Genomic DNA, 23,858 nt, shown 5'->3' on the forward strand with positions numbered 1-23,858 from the left:
CGCAATTTTTAGTGGTTGTAGCATTTTAAAATTGGCCGCCAGACCTTTAAAAATAGTAGGCGCAGGCTGAAAAAAAAAAACAATTTTTTTTTTTTTTTTACTATTTTGGCCAAAACTTCAGTCCTATTGCCCCTTAAGACAATACAATAAAATTCCAAGACAAGGAAAAATATGAAGTCCTTTTGAAAGTAGACCTACTATAAACATCCCATAGCGAGAAACCTAACCCTTTCCGTTAAATGTGTAGTAGCAGAAGGACGTAAAATAACATACAGACATGCATAATTGCATCCATATTTGTATAAAACATTTATTAAATTTTGTCACAATTTAAACACAGACCAAGACATATCATGATACATAATCAATGTAAACATCACGAACACCAGTAATCCATAAACTCTAACAGTAGGTTAAAAACATTAAGAATCGGACTCAAAAGGTCTGACATCCACGTCTTCGAGATCGTCAGGCCACGCCCCCCTGGAGCAATCCAGCATGTCCAGGATGTCGTCCAGCATTTCCATCTCCTCTCTGCTCAGCAGGAAGTTGGGGGAGTTGGCTCTTTTCCTAGTCTCGACGTAGATCACAGATTTGTCGCTCTCTTCCGAGAGTACCGAAATCACATCCAGCTCTGGTTCGTCCGTCTTCACAGGCAGGGATCGCCTCTGCCTTTTTGAGACTGGTCTCCCCTCTCCATTTCTCCGAACTGGACTCATATCAGCTAAATTCTCTTTTTGGAGGCAGTCGTTGGCTGAGAAGAGCTGTCTCCGAGCAGTGGGCTCTTTTTGTCGCCTCTTTGAGCTTCCTTTCGACTGAAATTCCACAAAACATCGAGTTTTATCCGCCAGCTAGCTATTGCTCGCTTTGTTGGAATAGTACATTATGCAACGAGCTTATAATGGTAGTAATTAAGACGCGAGTATGTTTATGAAACGAGCGCAAGCGAGTTTCATAATTTTCATACGAGCCTCTTAATTACCATTATAGACAAGTTTCATAAGACTTTTTATGCTCGACCATATTTCTAACTTGAAATTATAAGTATTCATGTAATTCTTATCTGACTGGGGAGCGGAACTGACCTTGTGCAATATCTCGTAAATTGTGAGATATGCGCAGACGCGAAAGTATTGATTTTTTCCGAGAAACAAATGTCATTGACCTTGATATAATCTTGAGAGTAAAATAAACATTAATCTTGATATAACCTTGAAATTGATTTAGACATTGAAAAACGAGATGACAAATTGAATTTATTTGAATATTATTTACAATTAACGCTAATTATTATAGTAACAGAACATAACCTTCTGCGACAGTATTGGATTTCCAGCCTCCGTGACGTTTCGCTAGTTGTCTTTAGATTGCGTATCCGAGAATAATCGATACTTGCGCTTTCATATTGCTACAATGGTGTTTTCTGATTGGTGGAACACCTGAACTTTAATGAATAGGTGTACTTTAATGAGGTCCATTAAAGGGCTGCTACCAGGTGTATAATTACTACATTTCGGCATGGTCGAGCATAAAATTATTTTTTGCACGATAGTGTGTTATCTCATCGTCACAGCCATCAAGATTGAAAGTTGATTTTACTGAATTCAGAGTTTGCAACCTAGTTAAGTATATTGAAATATTACAAATAACTGCTCTAGAGTTGTAATGAAAACCACTGCCTTCTACGTATGTACAATCCTAGAATTAATGTAAAATTCATACTCAAAAGACAGTGTTAATTAATATACAGTATACGAAACAAATCAGTGTATTTGAAATGTAATTCAAACTTCTCTTAACAAAAAGAAATAAAAATTATTCCAATTCAATACGAAATATTACAAGTGTCTGAATAATTTTTACTCCTTCACATTGAAATTGATGGTGAAGTTTGTACGTTGGCCAGACTGCTGATATCAGTCAGCTGTTCATAGTGTAATATTGTTGTTGTTGTTGTTGTTTTCTAATGCCAGGCATTTGACAATGAAGTCATTTGACCTTTTGCACTCCAATATTTTTCAAAGATATCCTCATGACCAGCCACTGAAGCACAGATTTTGAGATGTTCCGAATCCATTTCTTGGTTTGAGTTGCACAATGGGCAGTTAGGGGACTGATATATTCCAATTCTATGCAGTTGCTTGGCCAAACAATCATGGCCTGTTGCCAATCTAAATGCAGCTACAGACGATTTTCGTGGTAAATCGGGAATTAACTGTGGATTTTGATGCAGAGAGTTCCATTTTTTCCCTTGGGATTGTGTTATCAAATTTTGTTTGTTGAAGTCTAAGTATGTAGATTTAATAAATCTCTTCACAGAGTAATACGTAGATTTAGTAACAGGTCTGTAAGTAGCAGTGCTGCCCTTCTTTGCTAAAGCATCCGCATTCTCTTTCCCAGGATTCCACAATGGGATGGTATCCATTGGAATACAATTCTTTTATTGAGTGATATTAATTGAGAGAGCATTTTAGTTATTTCTGCTGTTTGAGATGAAGGTGTGTGTTTAAAGACTATTGCTAGAATAGCTGCTTTGGAGTCTGACAATATAACTGCATTCCTAAATTTATTGATGTGGCATAGAAGATTTCTGAGACTTTCCCTTATTGCGATGATTTCACCACCAAAACTTGTTGTTCCATATCCAAGAGATCTATAAAGTGAGAAGAGACAGCACGTAACACCTGCACCGGCACTTGTTCTCTGGAGATCAAGGATCCTTCGGTGTATAAATGAAGCCAGTTTTGTGGAGGGCAGTGGCGTAGCGTCAATGTAAGCTAAAAAGCTTAGCTTCCCCAGTTAATAATAATTTCATAATAAACCTGCAGTTTATGAAGAAAATTATTTCTCAATTTTAATAGAATTTATATTTACGCATTAAATATTGTGATGCGGCAGCTCAGGATGATTTGTGATGCAGCAGTAAACAAGAAGCCTGCACACACCAGCTTCCAAGCAGACCGATAATAAATAATGAGCGAAATAACAGTTCCTGACATCAATTTACGTGAATTTTTTTAGGACAACTGTATTATCAAAACTGACTTACGAACAAAAGTGTGATTTAAAAAGAAATGACCGACTCCCTTGCTGTCAATGAAGGACACAACCAAAAGACAGACGCATACTTACGTAATGATACTAATATTGTGATTTCTCTAAGTATGACAGGGAGTGAGCTAATGTTATACGTATACGTGTCTATTTGTTAGAGATATGTGTAAACCGTGAAATCATATTTTATTACGTATCATTTGAGGTCATGCCTTATTGGTGTTACTTACGATGTTCCAACCAATCTTCGACTGCTGACTTGAAATTGACTACTATTTATTTTAAGACTGTATTTTTGTAATACGTTTTCTCATATTGCATGAAAGACAACTTGAGTTAGCTTCCCCTACTCAAAATTTCATGCTACGCCACTGGTGGAGGGTACCTTATATTAATTGTTAGGTACCCTCCACAAAACTGTACGTAATGTACGTACTCCATATTAAGATTTAAAAACAATATTACTTTCGAAATATACTATCGTGCAAAAAATACTGCATAATACACGTTTGTGAAGTGCATTACAAAATCTCTGAAATTGAAAAACTCGCGCTGCTCGTTTTTAAAACTTTCCTCGATTATGTAAAAAGCATCTCCCAACCTTGTATCGTAATATGATATTTCATCCGTAATGAGTGACTGGTATTTTAAGTTCGCAAGGAAAACCTCCAGAACTATCACTTCGAAACCTCCCTTGATAATGAAAACGAAAGCTTTGCTGCTAATAGGAACTATTAAGTACAAAAAATAACTTCCAAGAATGGAACAAAACAGAGTTTCAGTTGCCTCTTCGTCAGACTTTTGAAACACATTCTTGCTCATCACATCTGTCCTTAATTATTCACTATAAATCAGCTAGATCTCTGGACCAAATATGGGGATCGGGAGAACGTGACTTTTCACGTTGAATGACATTTAATTGTAGGAAATTAAATTAATTTGCACTTCCAACTGTATGTTCATTCAGTTTTACTTTTAATTTTTGTATAAATACGGAGTACCTAGAGTTATTATTTGAGGAAAAACGTTGCTGTGACAGTAAAGTGTACTTTTTCGTGAGAACGACCCATAGTGGGCAATATCAATTTGTCTCTATTGTAGTGCAAAATGAGATGCTTCTGGCTTGTTTTCGTTAACGACAAGGATAAATGTTTCTGAAGTGCTCAGCAGAAGGGTACATTTTGGCTTATAAGCCGTATTTGAAGCCCAGCTTTTAAGGTTATTTACCATTATTTTCTTTAAGGAGGTGACGGGTGAAATTTTGGTCATTTTCAGTCAAAAATAGCAATTTAATTTTCGTTTAAAAATGAATCGGCAATCTCTTATTTATATGTTGAACAAGTTTCAATGTTCTACGGCGCTCTAAAGGATAAAAATCACACCTGAACTTTAATTCTACTGGGTGTTCAGTTCAAAATGTGTCATGGCTCGCTGTATGTCGTTATGTGGCTAGCCGATGAGCCTAGAGAATTCAATCTTCCTACACTTCCGCAGAGGCGTATTACCTAAATGCGAGAGAAGTTGCCTAGCAAGTACGGCGTTCATTCTGAAGATTACCTACCGATACGTACGGTAACGCCAGTAGTGACAAGAATGTGAACTGTTTGGAAACACGTACTGAAGTGAGTTTTTTTTCTTACTGTCGGGATATGGGGAGAGGGTTAAGACGATTACTTACGTATTTGTTGACATTAACTTTGACGGTCAACATGGACACGGAGCATTTTGATTTGTGTTGTGGAATGTTGCCGTACGCAATCGATGATAACAAATACCCTGCGTACGACTTGCCCGCGCAAAACACAGTTCGAAAGAGGTTATGGTAGCACACAGACTTTACAGACCGCCATCTGTTGCTACGACATTCAAGTTATACCGTACACGTTGTCAAGTTCAGATTGAACGCCTTGATTAATAGGCAACTTCTCTGACATAAAAGCTGAAACTCGCTTCAAATCGCTGACTCACAACAGTGACGTCATGACACACTTTGAAATGAACACCCAGTATACAAATTTTACAAGCTGTTTTCTCACACTTTCTTTTCAGCACATTTCGTCAGGTTCGAAGTGTAAAAGCTCTTACAATTTTGATGATTATTGTTGTTGTTTTTAGTCACCTGTCCGAAGACAAGTTTGAATCTCATAAGTAACACCAATAAGGCATCACTCATGAGGCAACTAGGCCAGGAGATAATGGGGTAGGGTGGCCAGTTCCTTTTTTCCCCTCCACTGCCTGATAATAGATGTACATATCAGCCAGAACATCAATCAGAGGTAAATTTTGATGATAGGAACATGACATTATTACTGCATGTTCTATACACCGTGGTCAACAAAATAGCGCTTGAGTGTTATGATTAAATGAATACTTATTGAAATAAAAAATGGAATATTTAAGTATAGTTGCAAAGGAAAATTTCTATTTTTAGGCATGTATTGGTTATTACATTTTATCCCCCCTTTTGTAGTAAATATTTCTTTACTTGGTTATTTAACGACGCTGTATCAACTACGAGGTTATTTAGCATCGATGGAATTGGTGATAGAGAGATTATATTTGGTGAGATGAGGCCGAGGATTCGCCATAGATTACCTGACATTTGCCGTACGGGTGGGGAAAACCTCGGAAAAAAACCAACCAGGTAATCAACCCAAGCGGGAATCGAACCCGCGCCCGAGCGAAACTCCGGATCGGCAGGCAAGCGCCTTAACCGACCGAGCTACCCCGGTGGCCTTGTAGTAAAAATATAGGAAAACTAATGCGTGATGTTTTTTTCTGAATATATCGCTAGTCTTGCAAAAAAAAATTAAGACATTTTATTGAAAAATTGAATAACACACTTCATTTTGAAATATGAACATTTTTCAAAATATTTTGTTAATAACTCAAAAGCTATTTCACTCACAGAAATGAAACTTCACAACATCATTATCCATCACACCGTGATTATGTGTACAAAAAATCGAGGACGTAACTTGAAAAATGTAGAAAATTGAAATTTCACCTATAACCTCCTCAACTCACAAACATCCAAGGGAATTTTCTGCTTGTTATTGTGAAAGATTACCCTGTGTGATGGGGTCAGCCAGGTTTGAACTCCAACAATTGCTCAGCACGTGATTGTTAAAACACGCAAAGGTCATAACAGCCAACATTCACTCTAGTTTTTGTTAATGTTTACATAGGCTAGTCTGTTCCCAAATTTAATCAGTTGCATTTTTAATCATTTTCTGAGCTTGAATTAATATATGTGCTATCTGGTAGGATGAAAGAGAATGCGTTATGGCCTTGATCCTGTCAGATTAAATAAATAAATTAATTAATTAAATTAAAATTAATGTTATAATTATTCTGCGTTACATCAGCTTCTTGTCTATGCGGATGACGTGAATATGCTAGGAGAAAATCAACAAACGATTAGGGAAAACGCGGGAATTCTAGTTGAAGCAAGTAAAGCGATATGGTTGGAAGTAAATCCCGAAAAGACTAAGTATATGATTATGTCTCGTGACCACAATATTGTACGAAATGGAACTATAAAAATTGAAGATTTATCCTTCGAAGAGGTGGAAAAATTCAAATATCTTGGAGCAACAGTAACAAATATGAATGGCACTCGGGAGGAAATTAAACGCAGAATAAATATGGGAAATGCCTGTTATTATTCGGTTGAGAAGCTTTTGTCATCTAGTCTTCTGTCAAAAAATCTGAAAGTTAGAATTTATATTACGGGTTGTTCTGTATGGATGTGAAACTTGGACTTTCACTTGAGAGAGGAATAGAGATTAAGGGTTTTTGAGAATAAGGTTCTTAGGAAAATATTTGGGGCTAAGAGGGATGAAGTTACAGGAGAATGGAGAAAGTTACACAACGCAGAGCTGCACGCATTGTATTCTTCACCTGACATAATTAGGAACATAAAATCCAGACGTTTGAGATGGGCAGGACATGTAGCACGCATGGGCGAATCCAGAAATGCATATAGAGTGTTAGTTGGGAGGCCGGAGGGAAAAAGACCTTTGGGGAGGCCGAGACGTAGATGGAAAGATAACATTAAAATGGATTTGAGGGAGGTGGGATATGATGATAGAGACTGGATTAATCTTGCTCAGGATAGGGACCAATGGCGGGCTTATGTGAGGGCGGCAATGAACCTCCGGGTTCCTTAAAAGCCAGTAAGTAAGTAAATAATTATTCTGCAAAATGTGGATTTTGTCATTATGTTGCCTTTCACGTATCCCCATCCCATACATCCGGATGTGACGATAGTTTACGTCCGGAACATTTTACTTTGAAACGACTCATCATGCAATGTTTGCAGTTTTGGGTGGAAAAATAAATGGTTAGCTTCTGCGGACCTCTGGGAAAAGACTAGTGAAATGCTTTGTGTGTAGTGTGACATTGTGTGGAGTAGAAATATGGACATCACGACGAAGTGAAGAGAAATGACTAGGACTGTTTCAAATGTGGATATGGAGAAAGATGGAGCGTGTGAAATGGACAGTCAAGCCTACTGCCACCAATCGATTCTTTACAAAGGTTTTGGTTATCAAAAATTGTTTTATAAACGATCAGTATCACATAGTTTTCGAGAAAAGAGGCTGGAGAAAAAAGTCTGAAACATCTGGTATATGTACTGTATATATAAATTTCAACAATAATGCTATATTATTTATAGATAATCGGTATTTTATATAAGTAGTTATTAAATTAAGTCTGAATTGAATAAGAAGAAAGGTGACCCATTAAGGGACCCGAAAGGCCCTTAAGGTGTTAGGATGTTAGCCTCGTTCTTGCGAGATAATCAGCACTAAGTATCAGTGGAGATATCAGGCCTAGTGCTTGCTGCTCTTACCCCTCCAAGTAAATACCCCTCATACTAATTATTTCAGTTAGAGGCTCAGGTCCACACCTGTGGAGTAACGGTCAGCACGTCTGGCCGCGAAACCAGGTGGCCCGGGTTCGAATCCCGGTTGGGGCAAGTTACCTGGTTGAAGATTTTTCCGGGGTTTTCCCTCAACCCAATACGAGCAAATGCTGGGTAACTTTCGGTGCTGGACCCCGGATTCATTTCACCGGCATTATCACCTTCATTTCATTCAGACGCTAAATAACCTAGATGTTGATAAAGCGTCGTAAAATAACCCAATAAAATAAAATAAATAGAGGCTCAGTGCACCTCAATGTCGCACTGGAACTGGAAGGATTAGACCAATGCAGAAAATCGAACCCGCGATCTTCTGGTTTACAGCGCAATGCTTTATCTGCGACGCTACTTCGCACCCCCAATTGAATAATACGTGTAATAATATAACTTGGTGTGTAATAGTACTGTATTAAATAGTAGGCCAAAAATACTGTACTAAATTATGCTTCATACTACAGGGACATCATTTTATTTTTACTTCAATTTTTATTGTACCTGAGTTTTTCAATGTACTTCACTCCCACCCCCTCTACTAGTAATCTTCCAACTGTTCTCCACACAGAACCGAGGCCGCGTATGCACTACTGAGTTAGTGAGTATAGTACGTTCCAGAAATATGTTCGCGTTTTCCAGTGACGAAAGAGCTTTCAATATTGAATCATATTTTCGCACAGGTACTGTCGTCCGTTTGCTTACGTCGCATCCTGGTTTCCCCGACCCGCTTCTGTTCGCCCCTCTGTAAAGTCTAGTAGCTGGGCTGTCTTAGCTCTTTTCTGAAAACATTAATTTCTGTTAGGAATTGGACGTCTACGTAATATTATACAACTGTTTAAAATAACTTAAATAAAAGGGCCTCGTTAAGTAATTAACTGTCACGTGATTTCCCTCTCTTTTCTACGACCTTACGACAAAATCACTTGAACAGACAGTAGATAGCATTTCTGAGTAATTTTATCTTTTCGGATCGGGCAGAAGTGAAGATTGAATTTACAGTACGTAAGGTACTCTTTCATAGAGTAGGTACAGAATTATTTCAACATGAGTTACTAGTACGAAGGACGAAACTGGTAATTGGAATTAGGTACATTAGTCTATAGTGCGATAATAGGCACAAAAGAACTGAAGCCTGTTTCGAAATGAACGGCCACCATTTTCAGAAGTGTGTTTAAATATCCATATTATGATTATTTTTCAATTTAACTTCATTCTCTATATTGTACGCTAATGTGCTGTAGACAGTATAATATACACTGCATAATGAATACGTCCGAATGGATAGCTCAATTCGTGAATAAAAACACTAAGTGTTAATACAGTACTGTATTTTGATTAAACAAAAACCTAATGAAAATTATCAAACTCAAAATTGCGGTATTTCCTAGTTTACATAAATGGATGAACTACTTTTCTTCCCTCCTATACCTAGTAAAGTGATTTATATTTTACGCCAGATCGTCGAACTCCAGTCTTGGAAGGGGGAGCAAGCGGTGTTCCCGGTTCTAGACCTTTAATCCAAAGATATAGCCAGGTTAATATTAAAAATGTTAGTAAAAATAAAATGATGTCCCTGTATAACAGGAGATCATTCCACATAATGTCGGAACATCGTAGTATATATTTAACTTATACGTTGAATACTGGAAAGAACATTAAAGAACATGTGGCCCGTATAATGCAGTAGGTAATACAAACTGTAAAAAAAAAAAAAATATTATAAAATAGAAAGTAAATGCTTCGCTTCACTGTCAGTAGTACTTGATAAACCCTTTTCTTTTTGTTGGCGAAGGCAATCCAGATGCATCATTTAATGCAGTAGAGGCCAATAGTTATCCAGTGCAGTAAAAACATGATAGAAAAATGTGTGAATGAGGAGAATTCAAGCATCATTGCAGCCGTGTTGTAAAGATTTCTGTGTTTATCATGCTCATATGTACAGGGACATCATTTTATTTTTACTAACATTTTTAATATTAACTTGCCTATACCTCTGGATCAACGTCGTTTGCTACCCCTTTCCACGACTGGAGTTCGATGATACTGGCGTAGAATATAAACAAATCACTTTACTGGGTATAGGAGGGAAGAAAAGTAGTTCATTTACGTAAAGTAGGAAATATCGCGCTTTTGAGTTTAATAATTTTCATTAGATTTTTGTTTAATCAAAATACAGTACTGTATTAACAATGAGTGTTTTTACTCAGGAACTGAGCTGTCCATGCGGACGTATTCGTTATGCAGTGTATATTATACTGTCTACAGTACATTAGCATACAATATAGAGAATGAAGTTAAATTAAAAAATAATCATAATATGGATATTTAAACATATTTTTAAAATGGTGGCCGTTCATTTCGATACAGGCTTCAGTTCTTTTGTGCATATTATTCCACTATAGACTATTGTACCTAATTCCAATTACCAGTTTCGCCCTTCGTACTAGTAACTGATGTTGAAATAATTCTGTACCTACTCTATAAAACAGTACCTTACGTACTGTAAATTCAATCTTCACTTCTGCCCGATCCGAAAAGATAAAATTACTCAGACATACTATCTGCTGTCCGTCCAAGTGGTTATGTCGTAGAAAGGGAGGAAATCACGTGACAATTAATTACTTAACGAGCCTCTTTTATTTATGCTATTTTAAACAGTTGTATAATATTACGTAGACGTCCAATTCCTAACAGAAATTAATGTTCTCAGAAAAGAGCTAAGACAGCCCAGCCACTAGCTGGCGAATAAAAGCTGGTGGGGGAAACCGGGATACGACGTAGGTAAATGGTCGACAGTACCTGTGCGAAAATGATTCAATATTGAAAGCTCTTTCGTCACTGGAAAACGCGAACATATTTTTGGAACGTACTGTTTACTATGACCGTAAGGCTACTATGACTGTATATGCGGTCTTTAATCTGTGTGCAGGACGGTTGAACTTCAATAGTAGAAGGGGTGGGAGTGAAGTACATTCAAAAACTCAGGTACAATAAAAATTGAAGTAAAAATAAAATGATGTCCCTGTACTTTACATGAAAGAAAATGCTGCAGTTATATAAAAAAAATGCGTAAAATTATCAGATTTATGAAACACACACATATATTTTTTTTTGGTACTCCAGTTAGTTTTTTCATTCGTTAATTCTGTATTAAATTGGTCCTGTAAGCTACACTTGCCTCTTACTTGAGGCAGCCACCGTATTTTAAATACTCGCTAATTTATTCCTCGTCACAAAACTATCTTGGAATACAACAGGAGAAGAAACTGAAATTCCATAAAAAATATAATAGAGAAAATATTTAGTTTTAATAATAATTCAATAAAAATGTCGATCTTGTAAACCAAAAACAGAAAAAAGGATATTTTACATTAAATTACAAAATTAATATTTTAAGTAAACAAATTTTCTGTGGATAATATCAGTGCTGCCGACTCACAATGATTATTAATTCACTCACAATGGCTGTGAAATGTTATTCATCCCTCATTTTAGATTTGCAGATAAGAACACAAATTTTGTACATATAAATATAATCTCATAAAGGCCCAACACTAATTGTAGATTTTAACGCACGTTTTATGATTTAGTTGCATTCATGGTTTGTAGAGCATGAAATTCTTTGTACCAGTTATTATATATTTGTTAGCACTTAAGTAGATGAAAACAGCATATTAACTTAGAGAATAATGTTAAATTGCTCTTTTAAATTATAATTAATATTTGTGCCTTGTATAATTTACAACATCCGATCAATTTTGAACATGTCATTTACTTACATTTTTCTTGTCCGAAGATCGACTAGATTTCTGCCTCTGTTTCTGGAGACTAAGCATTTTTCTTTTCTGTAATGCAGTGGTATGTCTACAGTTTAAAAAATCTCTAAATCTTCTAACGTTATCAGATAATTTGTACAATTTTTGTTCCAATAAATACAGGATACTACGGGACGTGGATAACGTGTATTGAGATTTAAACGTGTTCTTGTCAACATAATATAATTTGTTGCTATGGATAACTGAGCATTGTTGCGTTACTCGCCTGCATGGAATAAACCGATGGCTATTGTATGGAAAATTATATGAGAAAAGTTTTTGCAAGGGAATGGCCGGAGGTAAGTACAAAGGAAAGTCGTTGCATTTAACCAATACAATATAATAATAATACTATGAAATCATAATTTTAGAGTTCTTAGCTGTAAAATAAGATAAATTCTCTGCCTCCTTTCATCTTAAAATGTTTGACACTGTTATTTCGTGTTCAGCGATTAAAAAAACTCTGCAACCAATTGGTATTCTGCGTACTATGTGTTCTTGGACCACACCTTAGGAGCGCTAGTGTTCTTTTTTTTTAATGGCTTCATGGATTTATTTATTTTATTGCGTTATTTTACGACGTACGACGCTGTATCAACACCTAGATTACAGTGGCGGCTGATTGACTGAGGCAAGTGAGGCCGGGCCTCAGTCACTTGGCTTAACTGAAATCAAATTTTGTTTTTATATACTGTATTAGTTATTTGAATGAAGCATCGCTGTAGAAGCATTTTAAAACTTTGTGATGTATATAGACCTGTTTTGCAGCAAAATTTACTCCTGAGGCCAGAATCGCTCGTGCCGGGTCTGGTTGTGGTGTATATAGACCTGTTTTGCAGTAAAATTTGTTCCTGAGGCCAGAATCGTTCGTGCCGGGTCTGTCTTCTGAATTTCCTGTATTTTCGCGGGGTTTGAGCTTGCGCTTAAAACGTTGTAGCCGAGGCATAATTCGTCTGTCCTCGTGACCTGGTCAGGTTTCACTCCTCACATCCATGGGCCGGCCTCAAGGGTAGAGTGGGGTGGGAATAGCAATGGTGACTTGTCTTCCTAAATAGGCCATAAATAACAAAATTCCAGCTCTTTGGCAGGCAGAGACCCACACTATTCCCTCCCCTTATGTCTCAGTTTATGACTTAAGCGAGGGTGTTGTACTATTGTACTTCGTAGTACAGTAGTGAATCTGGGCCAATGTTGTTATGTATTTCGAGAAAATATAAACAGAAATAAATGCGAGAAATAATGCTGGTGTAGTTAATTCATTGATAGAGTGTCCTTTTTCAAGAAGAAATAATATTGAAAGAAAGGAAGTTTTAAATAAAAAGAGACTCTACCGAGATACCTACGACATCGCTGACAATTTTTCTGACAGATAATCTTAAAACGCGAGTTTCTATTGCAGCCTGGTATGGGCAACATAAATGGTTAAGTGGTAATGTGGTGTAAAATAAACTTCTCTGTTGGCCTTGTTCGTTGCTGTCAAGGGGAAAAAATTAAAAGAACAGAAAGGAGGGGATTTTCAATATGTAATGTGGGTTGCTTCATCACACTGAAACAATCACTGAAACTTACAGCATAACAGCTTATTTGGTGAGTGACATTATTTTTCATCAATAGTAGGCTAATAATAATAGACTAATAATAATAAGCCTAATACTAATAATAATAATAATACAGTAATCATGATATTAATAATATAACAATAATTAATATCATAAATAAACATTTCCTATCGGAGGCACTTAAACTAGTTGCATCTGGCCTCACCGAGGATTTCGATCACCGGCCGCTACTGCTAGGTTATTTAGCATCTGAATGAAATGAAGGTGATAATGCCCGTGAAATGAGTCCGGGGTCCAGCACCTAAAGTTACCCAGCATTTGCTCGTATGGGGTTAAGGGAAAAGCCCGTTACTCCACAGGTGTGGACTGGCTTCATGCATCTCGATGCAGTATCAGACCTCAGAATTCCTGATTGCATTATAATGTTGTTGTTTCTTGTGTTATTGGTTCACAGGATAATCTCATTCGCGCGAATTAAAATGTTGATATATATATATACATATATATACTACATAATATATATAATAGACAAACTTTGAAATATTTTCGTTAGTACTCAATAGATGGCACCATTATTGAGGCGGTTGAAAAGCGTCGGGGAAAATGATTATGTAGATTAAGCATAAATTATTCTCATAATTGGCAATATCAGCGATTTCCAGCTAAAACCAGTGTTGTTTACAATCAGTAGAGGGGGCTCAAATATTGAATTCTATAATCCAAGTATATTTATGTACGATTGGCAACACTGACTATTATCTTCGCCATCTAGTAAGAAGCCACACTGAAGTTCAAAGATAACTGACCCTTACTAATCGATATTAATTGCAAACTTGTTCGTGTAAGTGCAGCTTCTTTAGTTATTTACTTCTATGAATAAATGGCGAAGAAAACAATCATAGTCCTCAATAGCAGACTCACGTTTAAAGGTATCTGACCTCCAATTTTTTGATCATGTAAGCGAACATTTTAACCACGGGAAAAGGCAGAACTAAAGATATGACAAATTGACAAAGTTTGAAATAGTACCGCTAGTTCTCAATAGGTGACTCTATTATTGAGACGGGTAAAAATGTATTTGGGTAAGAAACCTGAATGATTACATATGCTGTATGCAGATGACACAGTTCTCTATACAAGACATTATAATATTATTTTCGCCTGTCAACAAATGCAAGCAGCTCTTGATTTACTTACTCATTGGTCAACAAAATGGCGAATAAAGATTAATGGAACTAAATCACAGGCAGTGGTTTTCACTAAAAGATTCCCACACTTACCAGAAGATCTCACAGTTCAACAAAACATATCTTTCAATTCAGCTGCAAAATATCTCGGCGTTTATCTTGATAGAAGACTGACTTACAGACAACATATAAATTTAATCAGAGACAGAGCTTTTCAACGTTTCATGCTGCTGTACCCTCTTTTCAAAAGTCGGATCTCTCTTAAAGTCAGAGTTTTATTATACACTTGTCTGATCCGTTCACACATGCTATATGCTTGCGAAATCTGGTCAAATACACACATACGTCATATTAAACGACTGGACGGAATACAAAGATCAGTATGTAGGACAATCACGGGAGCAGACTATGATATCAGCAACTCTCAACTATATGAGTCACTAAATATAATGTTATTTAGTGATTATATTCAAAATGCCAGAACCAAATTAATAAAATCTGTAAAAAAACATCCAAATCCATTGCTCAATAGTTTAGTAATTTCTAGTGTTTAATGTATGAGTGATTTCTTGTAAAACACTTCACTCCTGGTAAAAGTGTTGAATGTAAATTATATTTTTTATACTGAATCATGTATTAGGTTACATACATCTTGTAAAAGACATGGGTCCATTTTGCGACCTGGTACTTAAAAATATACATTTCTGGAGGGAAATGTATATATATCTTTGGGAGATTGCTGATGTAGATTAAGTATAAATTATTCTCATAATTGATATTATCAGCAGTTTCCCGCTAAATCTAATGTTTTTTTCACAATCATTAGAGGGGAGGGGGATGAAATTTTGAATTTTACAATGCCGGTATATTTATGTTTTTTTTTTCATTTCTTTTTTATTGTCATGATGTTGATTTTTACATAAGTTTCAGCCTTATATATAAATAAGGCTTTTACTTTAAAGTAATATAAGAAGATATTAAAATGATTTTTCGTTCCAACTTAGTTATCCTTTTCTTGAAGGCATTTATGTATTATTGACGACACTGTTGCCTTCGCCATCTATTGATAGAAGTAATTACTAAAAAAGCGAGACACACGAAAAAGTCATCGAACATTATCGATTAGTGGGTTCAGGTATCTATGAATGTCAGTGTACATAAATATATTCGCATTACAAAATTCAAAATTTCATCTCAAGCTACTGATTGTTAAAAAAAAAAAAAAAAAAAAAAAAAAAAAAAAAAAAAAAAAAAAAAAAACATTAGATTTAGCTGGAAACCGCTGATACTGACAATTTATGAGAATCATTTATACTTAATCTACATCAACTTCCTCCCAAAGACTTTCTTACCTGTCCCATTGGACATAAGCGTGTAGTTAACTCCCTTAATAACAGTAATCTTTCAGTTGTTACCCTTAACAACACGCTAATCCCTTATTCATCTGTCGTAAAAAATCTTGGCTTCTTTTTTGATAATAATCTAAGTTGGAATTTTCAAGTTAAAGAAACGATAAAGAAAATCTGTTCCTCCTTTCACTCTTTGAGTCGCTTGAGAAACTTCTTGCCCCAGCAACTAAAACTTACCCTAGTACAAACCCTAGTAATGCCGCACTTCGATTATTGTGACGTTTTGTTAAGTGATCTAAGTTCTGAACTGTCAGTCAAGTTACAGCGAGCTCAGAATATGTGCATCAGATACGTGTGCAACATCCGACGATATGATCACATATCACCGTCCTTCGCAAGTCTCTCGTGGCTCCGACTTAAAGAACGCAGAACTTTACACTCTTTGTCTTTACTCTTTCGAATTCTGCACACCTCAACACCAAATTACCTTTCGTCTCGTTTCTCTTATCTATACTCTAACCACGACGTAAATACCAGATCACTTATCTGTGGCACGCTAAATATACCTCTTCATAGAACATCTTGTTATTCATCATCTTTTACAATATCCACCTCGCGTCAATGGAATTCCTTGTCACAAAGTATTAGGGGCTGCAAGACAACAAACACCTTTAAGAACAGCTTAAAAGATAACCTTATTAGCATTTCACTCCAATCATACTGATTTAAAATATTACTGACTACACTGTTGCTTTTTTTCTTTAGACATCATCCTGATTGTGCTGCATTTTCAAAATTGTCTCATAATAATCTCTTTCTATTATCTAATATAATTTGAAATATATTAACATTCTATGTATTTTAGTTTAATTCTGCTACCCAGTTTATTTCAGTGTTTAATTAATTGTTCATAGTATTTTGTTGTTTAATTCGTAATTGTATACATGTAACTCTCATCTAAATCAATTTGTTGAATTCTTTGTAAGTTCATGCATATGTATATACACTTTTTGCTGGTTGTGTGGAAGAGAAGGCCTTACGGCCTTAACTCTGCCAGCTAAAATAAATCATTATTATTATTATTATTATTATTATAATAATAGGGTCACTTATTGAGAACTAGCGGAATTATTTCGAAGTATGCCAATTTTTTGTGTCTTTGGTTCTGACATGTGTACACCTATTATTATCAAGCAGTACATCCCACTTGACGATATATGTCAGAGGAAGAACAATAATTGTTTGCATGCATCTGAAGTCTGATTAGTGCAATATGTAGCTACTCTACCCCATTACCTCCTGCCTTAGTTGCCTCATAAGTGTTGTTTTATTCGTGCCACTTATGACGTTCAATCCTGTCTTCGAACAGTTGACTACACAACAACGTTAACATAATATCTGTCTGCTTTTTTATGCTGATTTGGGTTCTAAGGGATTTAAGATCCAGGTTTTAGGTTTATTAGGCACTCGGAAGCCCATTCCGTCATAGAAGAAAGTATGGGTTCAATACCCAGATCTAACGAACGTGATATTCATGGCGTACCATACCCTATTGGAGATTATTCTGTGAATTTGTCGTCTTTTTCGATGTTACATTAAATTCTTATGTAGTGGGGCTCTTATTGTATGTGCCTGTGCCTGAAACCACACATAACACCATGTTGACAAGGCACTGGCGTATGTAACATAATTGCGACTGAAATTAGTTATTAATTTTAGCGCGTAAAATTGCGAGAGAAACGTGATTTTATAAATTAATGTTTTCGTGTTGTAGTGACATTACAAACTATTGTGACTTCATTATAAAAATACAAAGAAAATACTGAATTACGATAAATTTTCAAGATAATTCCAGCAATACAGTGTTTATGAATTATTTGAAAGGGAAGCCATTTGCCAAATGTCTGTACCTACACCTTTTATCATGTCAAGTTACGTAGAGGGCGTCTGTGTTGTTTGAGAGTAAGTGCTCTGTATGAAGTTTAACTATAATAATTAATAAATAAGTTTGTGTGAAATTGTATAATTTATTGTTCTGTAATAATTGTATTAATTTTTATTTGAATTAAAATTAAAAAATAAGGTCTCACAGCTGTTCAAAGAAAACGGAAATATTTCTGATTGGCTAACAGTCACATGACTCTGAAGACAAATGAACATCGAGGTCCGAAATCTGTCTTGGAGAGAACAGCCGCTAGTAGGTATCGTTCACTTTGAGGTTGGTTCCAGAGCAGGTCAGGTGCTAGTCAAGATATCAGCAATGCAAACTTAGATTTTTTTTTTTTAAATACTTGGTTATTATCAGTGATACACTTCAAGTTTGTGTAACATATTTACTGTTACTGTTGGACGTCTGGAGGTATCAGTATTGCTAGCGATGAAATTTGCAAACGTGGCTATTATAAATTATCTGCGCATTTTTACTCTTAAAGCACATTTCGAAATAAAGTTGTTTCATATAGATCGTTACGAAATTAACGTTGTGAGAATATTGTAAGTTTTAATTGAAGTAGGTATATTGGAATATTAGAATTTGAAAATATACGTTAAGCGATAAATTCAAAGAAAAATGTTGAAATTATTAACTTTTTTGGTAGAATTAAGTAACCAAATGTACTGTACGTTGTTACATTTACAAAATTGAGTCCTTATTGTTGAAGCAAATTCGTTGAATGTGTGTAGAAAGGGATATATTTCGTATTAAAAAAAATGTAATCATACTGCGAAGTAGATGTAAAAGCTATTCATTTCTGAATCAAATCATTTCACTTCGTTAAAATATGACGTATTCTACAGTAGGTCAAGTCAACCAGTTGTTTCTTCCGTGTTTTCGAAATGGGCTTTTAGATCCGGATAAGTCTGCAAAGCTATTCACATTAATTTGCGTTGAAATATTCCTTAATAAAATTTGGAAAGAAGATTTTACCTGTAATACAAAACACGGACTTTCTCGACTATTCTATAACTTCCTTTACGTCTCGGGAGTTTGAAGACGAGGCGTACGCAGTAAGCTAGCAACAGGGAGTGCATTAACTCCGCAACACGGTGTTCGTGAAATTGAATATCTGATCGGTTTCACTTCAAATCTGGGCCTATATTCATTCTTATTTAATGTTTATGGTTCATCAAGAATACACATTTAACATTCTTGGTGATGGTTTTAATTAACATTGTAGAGTTGAGTAGTTTTAGTGTAGTTCTTACTAACAGCTTTTCCTCGAAACACTTCCTACATAACAGCTGGCGCATTTTGGTGAACTATAAACATTCAACTTGAAAAATATGGCAAGAAAAATATTAAACGGGATTTGCGTAAATGTATTTTGCTTCGTTGAAATCTTCATATAAAGAAACTGATCATGAAATTTATATTTTATAAACTGTAAATTGTGTACAGTGTGAACCGTAAACGTCATTAATTTCAGGTGGTTATTCTTTGGAGACATTTCAAACAAAGAAGTGTAGGCCTAATACAATTTTACTCATTTTTGCTTTCTTTTAGAGATAACAATTTTCATGTGGAAAAATTTCATGGCGTGTTTTGAGAAAGCCATTGATTTAATTCCCAATATGCTCGGTCGATTAGAGAGCAATGTATTATGATAAATGGTTTGAAAGAATTTTTAGTTTCGTCATTCAAATGTGCAGAAACCTGATCTGAACAAATTTAATGTTTTAAAATTAATTTTAGAACTAAAAGTTAAATCTGTTCGTATGAAATTTCTGCACACTTGGACAAAACTAATTTTTTTTTCAATCATTTATCGTAGGACATTGCTCTGTTAGACTGAGCATATTGGAAATTAAATCAATGCTTTTCCAAAACACGCTATGAAATGTTTCACATAAACAATTTTTTTCTCTAACAGAAAACAAAAAACTAATGAAATTATATCAACTTTTTTGTTCTAAATGTCTCCAAGAATTACTCCCTGAAATTGACATTACTCAAGGTTCATCCTATGTAGGTGCTTTTAGAGTGAAGTTTCTTTATTCCAATTTTCATCGTCAAATAGGTGTTCTAAACACGTCTTGCCTAGAAGTAAAGAAATCTCGTGTTTTGTAAATTACAAATGTGTAAATAAATTCAAAATCAGTGACAAACGCTGTTGTAAAAATTACCGTTGATTATGATCAGATCTCAAATACAATGTATAAAACATTTTTCGGACACCTTCGTCAGATAAATCTACTGTATTACTTTTCAGTTAAGAACGAAAAATTTGGTTCTCAATCGGTAGTTTCCTGCTTAAGTACAGTATATTTACTTACCCAACTTTGAGAAAAAAAAATGTAAATATGCGAGATCATTTGAGTGGTGAATATAATTTTTATACAAAAATTGGAACAAAGTTTTTTCCTAGATTTCATTATGGGGGGAAAAATCCTTCAAAATTTATTTGTAATAATTGTAAATGCTGTACTCTTCAAAATCAGTTCTACTTATATGTAATTTCGCGCTCTAAAATACGGTTTCGTTTAGCACTAATCCACTATTGAACCAGAAAATAGAGGAAATTCAAAATTCTCGTACACGTTAACAGTAAATATGTGGACATTGTGGGGCGTGTTAACGGAAGCTTATCGAAAAGGACTAGATGGAAATAACTGAAAGTAACTTTTCGTATGGGGGGGGGAGGGAATGAAGAATTACTTTATTCTATTGATATCTACAAAATTTAAAACTCCATAGGGCGGGCTAGAAAAGTTTAGTTCAACCTGACCTGCTAATGAGTGGACCTCTTTTTATGGACAACAGAAATGACTGAAATCTCATCTTTTCGAGTAATATCTCCGAAAATTTTAATTAAATGGTAAGTAAAATGGATCTACTGGAGAATGATTCTGTACTTCGTTTTTTGGTAGACTGTTTTCGTAAGGCTAAGAGACACATTAGGTTTGAGGTTTTGGTATGCCTTGTATATAATTAATTACGTCACCGTCATAATCTGTTTCATGAGTGGGGTGTAATATGGTTGTATCGTATTCTTCAGTAATCCCAATAAAGTTTTATCAGTTCTCTATAAAGTACTATAGAGAATTTCACGTTAAGAAAAAAGCATTGCGCATATGGGGCTGTTCCATCAAATGACCAGTTGCCATAGAAACTTCTATCACAAAGCTTCCACAATGCACTTAGCAAGGCCCATAAGACCAGTACTTGGCGAAAATTAACCATTTCTGATGTTTTGTTTCAGGTTGTGAAAGATTTCTTCACTCATCCAACGCTGATATGTGATTGGATAGCCTACGAGAGACTGTCGCTTACCACTTATTCTGAAATGACTGGAATCAAAATGGTGAGTATAATACTATCGTAGTAACTTATTGAACTCTATACAGCATAAAAATGCAATGATATTTCTTTACTATAGCGGTACCAGGTTAAGATAAAAATGAATTTACATTCTTGGTCCTAAACGAGTTATAGGTATCGTTAAGAAAAAGAAAATAGTGCAGACAAATTTCAAAGCCAGAATAAGGATCGAAAGTTTCTGTGAAAGTGTAGTCTGCCCGCACCTCACCCAGCCAACACTTTCACAGCAACTTCTGGCCTTTAATTTCGATGTGAAATTGCGTCGGTACTCAATTTTTTCTTGGAATGCGATGCGTGTGATTGGTTTACAAACTAGGATGTAAATGCATTTGTACCTTAAGTAGTAACGTTATAGTAAAGAATTATCAATGCTAAATTTTCAGTAGGCCTACTTTAAATTAACACGATATGGTTTGATTTTAGGATCAAAATGGAATAACCGTGCAAGACTTCTGAACTCTGGCAGAACTGGAATCGAAGACTTGGCCCACAACCTACACAGAATCTCCGCATAATGGACTCGGTGAGTTTAAATGCGACTATTAAATGCTGTTAATTTAATTTTTCGCCATAGTTAAATTTTCTTAATGGTCCATTATCTCGGGAACCAGTGAACATATTGTACTGAAATTTTTACGGGATAGAGAGATAAGTTTTTTTAAAGAAAATGACCTTTTATCAATTAATAAGTTGTAAAAAGGTTGATTTTTTAATGTCGAGATTTTATTTTTAGATAACGTATTTGGTGAAACTACCGCGGAGTTCTATTTCGGAAGTGGAAAATCAGTCATTACACTATTTTATTACTGACGTCAGAAAAGAGAAAAAAAAATAACCAGCCTTTGCCTTGCGTGTATGCGAGGCATTACAAAAGCCTAAACTAACCTAACCTGTTACTTACGTAAGGTATAGTGAGTACACACTAGCCTGAAACTTTAATACTACAAAAGTTATGTTGGTATGATTGAGGAGAGCTCTAAACAGATGGTGTGTAAGTACGAGGAAGTAACTTAGCGCTAGTTTAGTCAAATATTTTTTCTGCTGTAACAGACGCACTTGTCAATTTCATTGTATTGTCAACGTGTGATTAAAATTATCATTTCTAGTTCCTGAGAAAATGGGGCATTTGAATTAAAATAAAATAAAATCTACACTATTGTTTTAAAAATTAAAATCTTTTACAAACTGTAAATCTCGATAAATTGCGCCACTTTACTTAGAAAATCTGTATCTTTAACTTTAACGCAAAAATTTTCAGTACAGAGATGTTCGTTCATAGTTTTCTGCCCAAGGGCAGGTCTTTAACTGCAAACTCAAGATTATTCGATCTTTCCTATTTTCTGCCTTTCTCTTTGTTTCCTCATATGATCCATATTTATCATATTTTCTATCATCTGATATATTCTTCTGCGTCGAACATTTCTCCCGTTCACAATTCCTTCCAGTGCATCCGTCAGGTAATTTCTTCTCATCCAGCGAGTCGGCCAATTTCTTTTCCTCTTCCTGATCAGTTTCAGCATTAATCTTTCTTCACCCACTCTTTCCAACACGGCTTCATTCCTTATTGTCTGTCCACTTCACACGTTCTATTCCTGTTCTGAGATAGGTTCATTAAATAAACAAATTTATGCTCGACCATGCCGAAATGTAATTATACACCTGGTAGCAGTCCTTTAATGCATGTCATTAAAGTACACCTACTCATTAAAGTACAGGTGTTCAGCCAATGTCAAGTCACCTTTGTACCGTTATAAAACCGCAAGTATCGATTATTATCGGATATGCAATCGGAAGAGAATTAGCGAAAAGTCACGGAGGCTGGAAATCCAATAATATCGCAGGTGGTTATGTTCTGTTGCCATAATAGTTAATTGTAAGTAATATTCAAATAAATTCAATTTGTCTCGTTTTTCAATTCTAAATAAATTTTCAGGTTATATCAGAGTAATGTTAATCTTATTCTGTGCCAAGGTCAATGAAATTCGGCCTCGGAAAAAATAAACACTTTCGCGTCTGCGCACATCTCACAATTCAGGTCAGTTCGCACATAATCATAATTTTGAATAATTTCAAGTTAGAAATATGGTCGAGCATAAAAAGTCGTATGAAACTTGCCTATAATGGTAATTAAGACGCTCGTATGAAAATTATGAAACTCGCTTGCGCTCGTTTCATAAACAATCGTACTTGCGTCTTAATTACTACCATTATAGGCTCGTTGCATAATGTACTATTAACATTGATGCAATTTAACTGCTTTTGACATAAAGTTGGACACTGAAAATTAATTTCTTTGTTCTCTCTTCTGCAGGTGGAATCGTCTACGCGTACCCACGGACCCTTCGCTGGACCGTAGGAATTCCGCTCCAATAGTAGGTGCTGATTTTTTGTCTTTGCTTCATTGTCAGTAAGGGTCACTGGCTGGACCATTCAGAAATCCGCGAACCGCTCTATCAGCGGTTGTAGTTCGTTACAGGGTTTTTAGTTCGTAAGCGCCAAGTCGGCTGGCCTGTGTTGAAGATGTCACTGCATAGTTAAGGGCAAGTGTTAAATTTTTTCTTGTTTTCTCTCCACAGGTTTGGTAGGGATGTTAGGATGTGTCAGTGTTAGGATGTATCAGGATGTTAGCTGTAATAAAGTGCCAATGTGCTGG

General features: G+C 35.5%; 1 protein-coding gene across 1 annotated transcript in view; it reads right to left on the bottom strand.

The window, feature by feature from the left end:
* Positions 1-303: 303 nt before the first annotated feature.
* The window catches only part of LOC138711154 (inactive dipeptidyl peptidase 10), a 491,022-nt gene continuing 467,467 nt past the window's right edge, over positions 304-23,858 (bottom strand). Inside the window, exon 14 of the mRNA XM_069842506.1 lies at positions 304-815. Within this exon, the coding sequence (XP_069698607.1) occupies positions 423-815 (393 nt within the window). The 3' untranslated portion in view covers positions 304-422. The remainder of the gene's footprint in view (positions 816-23,858) is intronic.

Source organism: Periplaneta americana, chromosome 12 (assembly GCF_040183065.1).
Source record: "Periplaneta americana isolate PAMFEO1 chromosome 12, P.americana_PAMFEO1_priV1, whole genome shotgun sequence".
Classification (NCBI taxonomy): Eukaryota; Metazoa; Arthropoda; class Insecta; order Blattodea; family Blattidae; genus Periplaneta; species Periplaneta americana.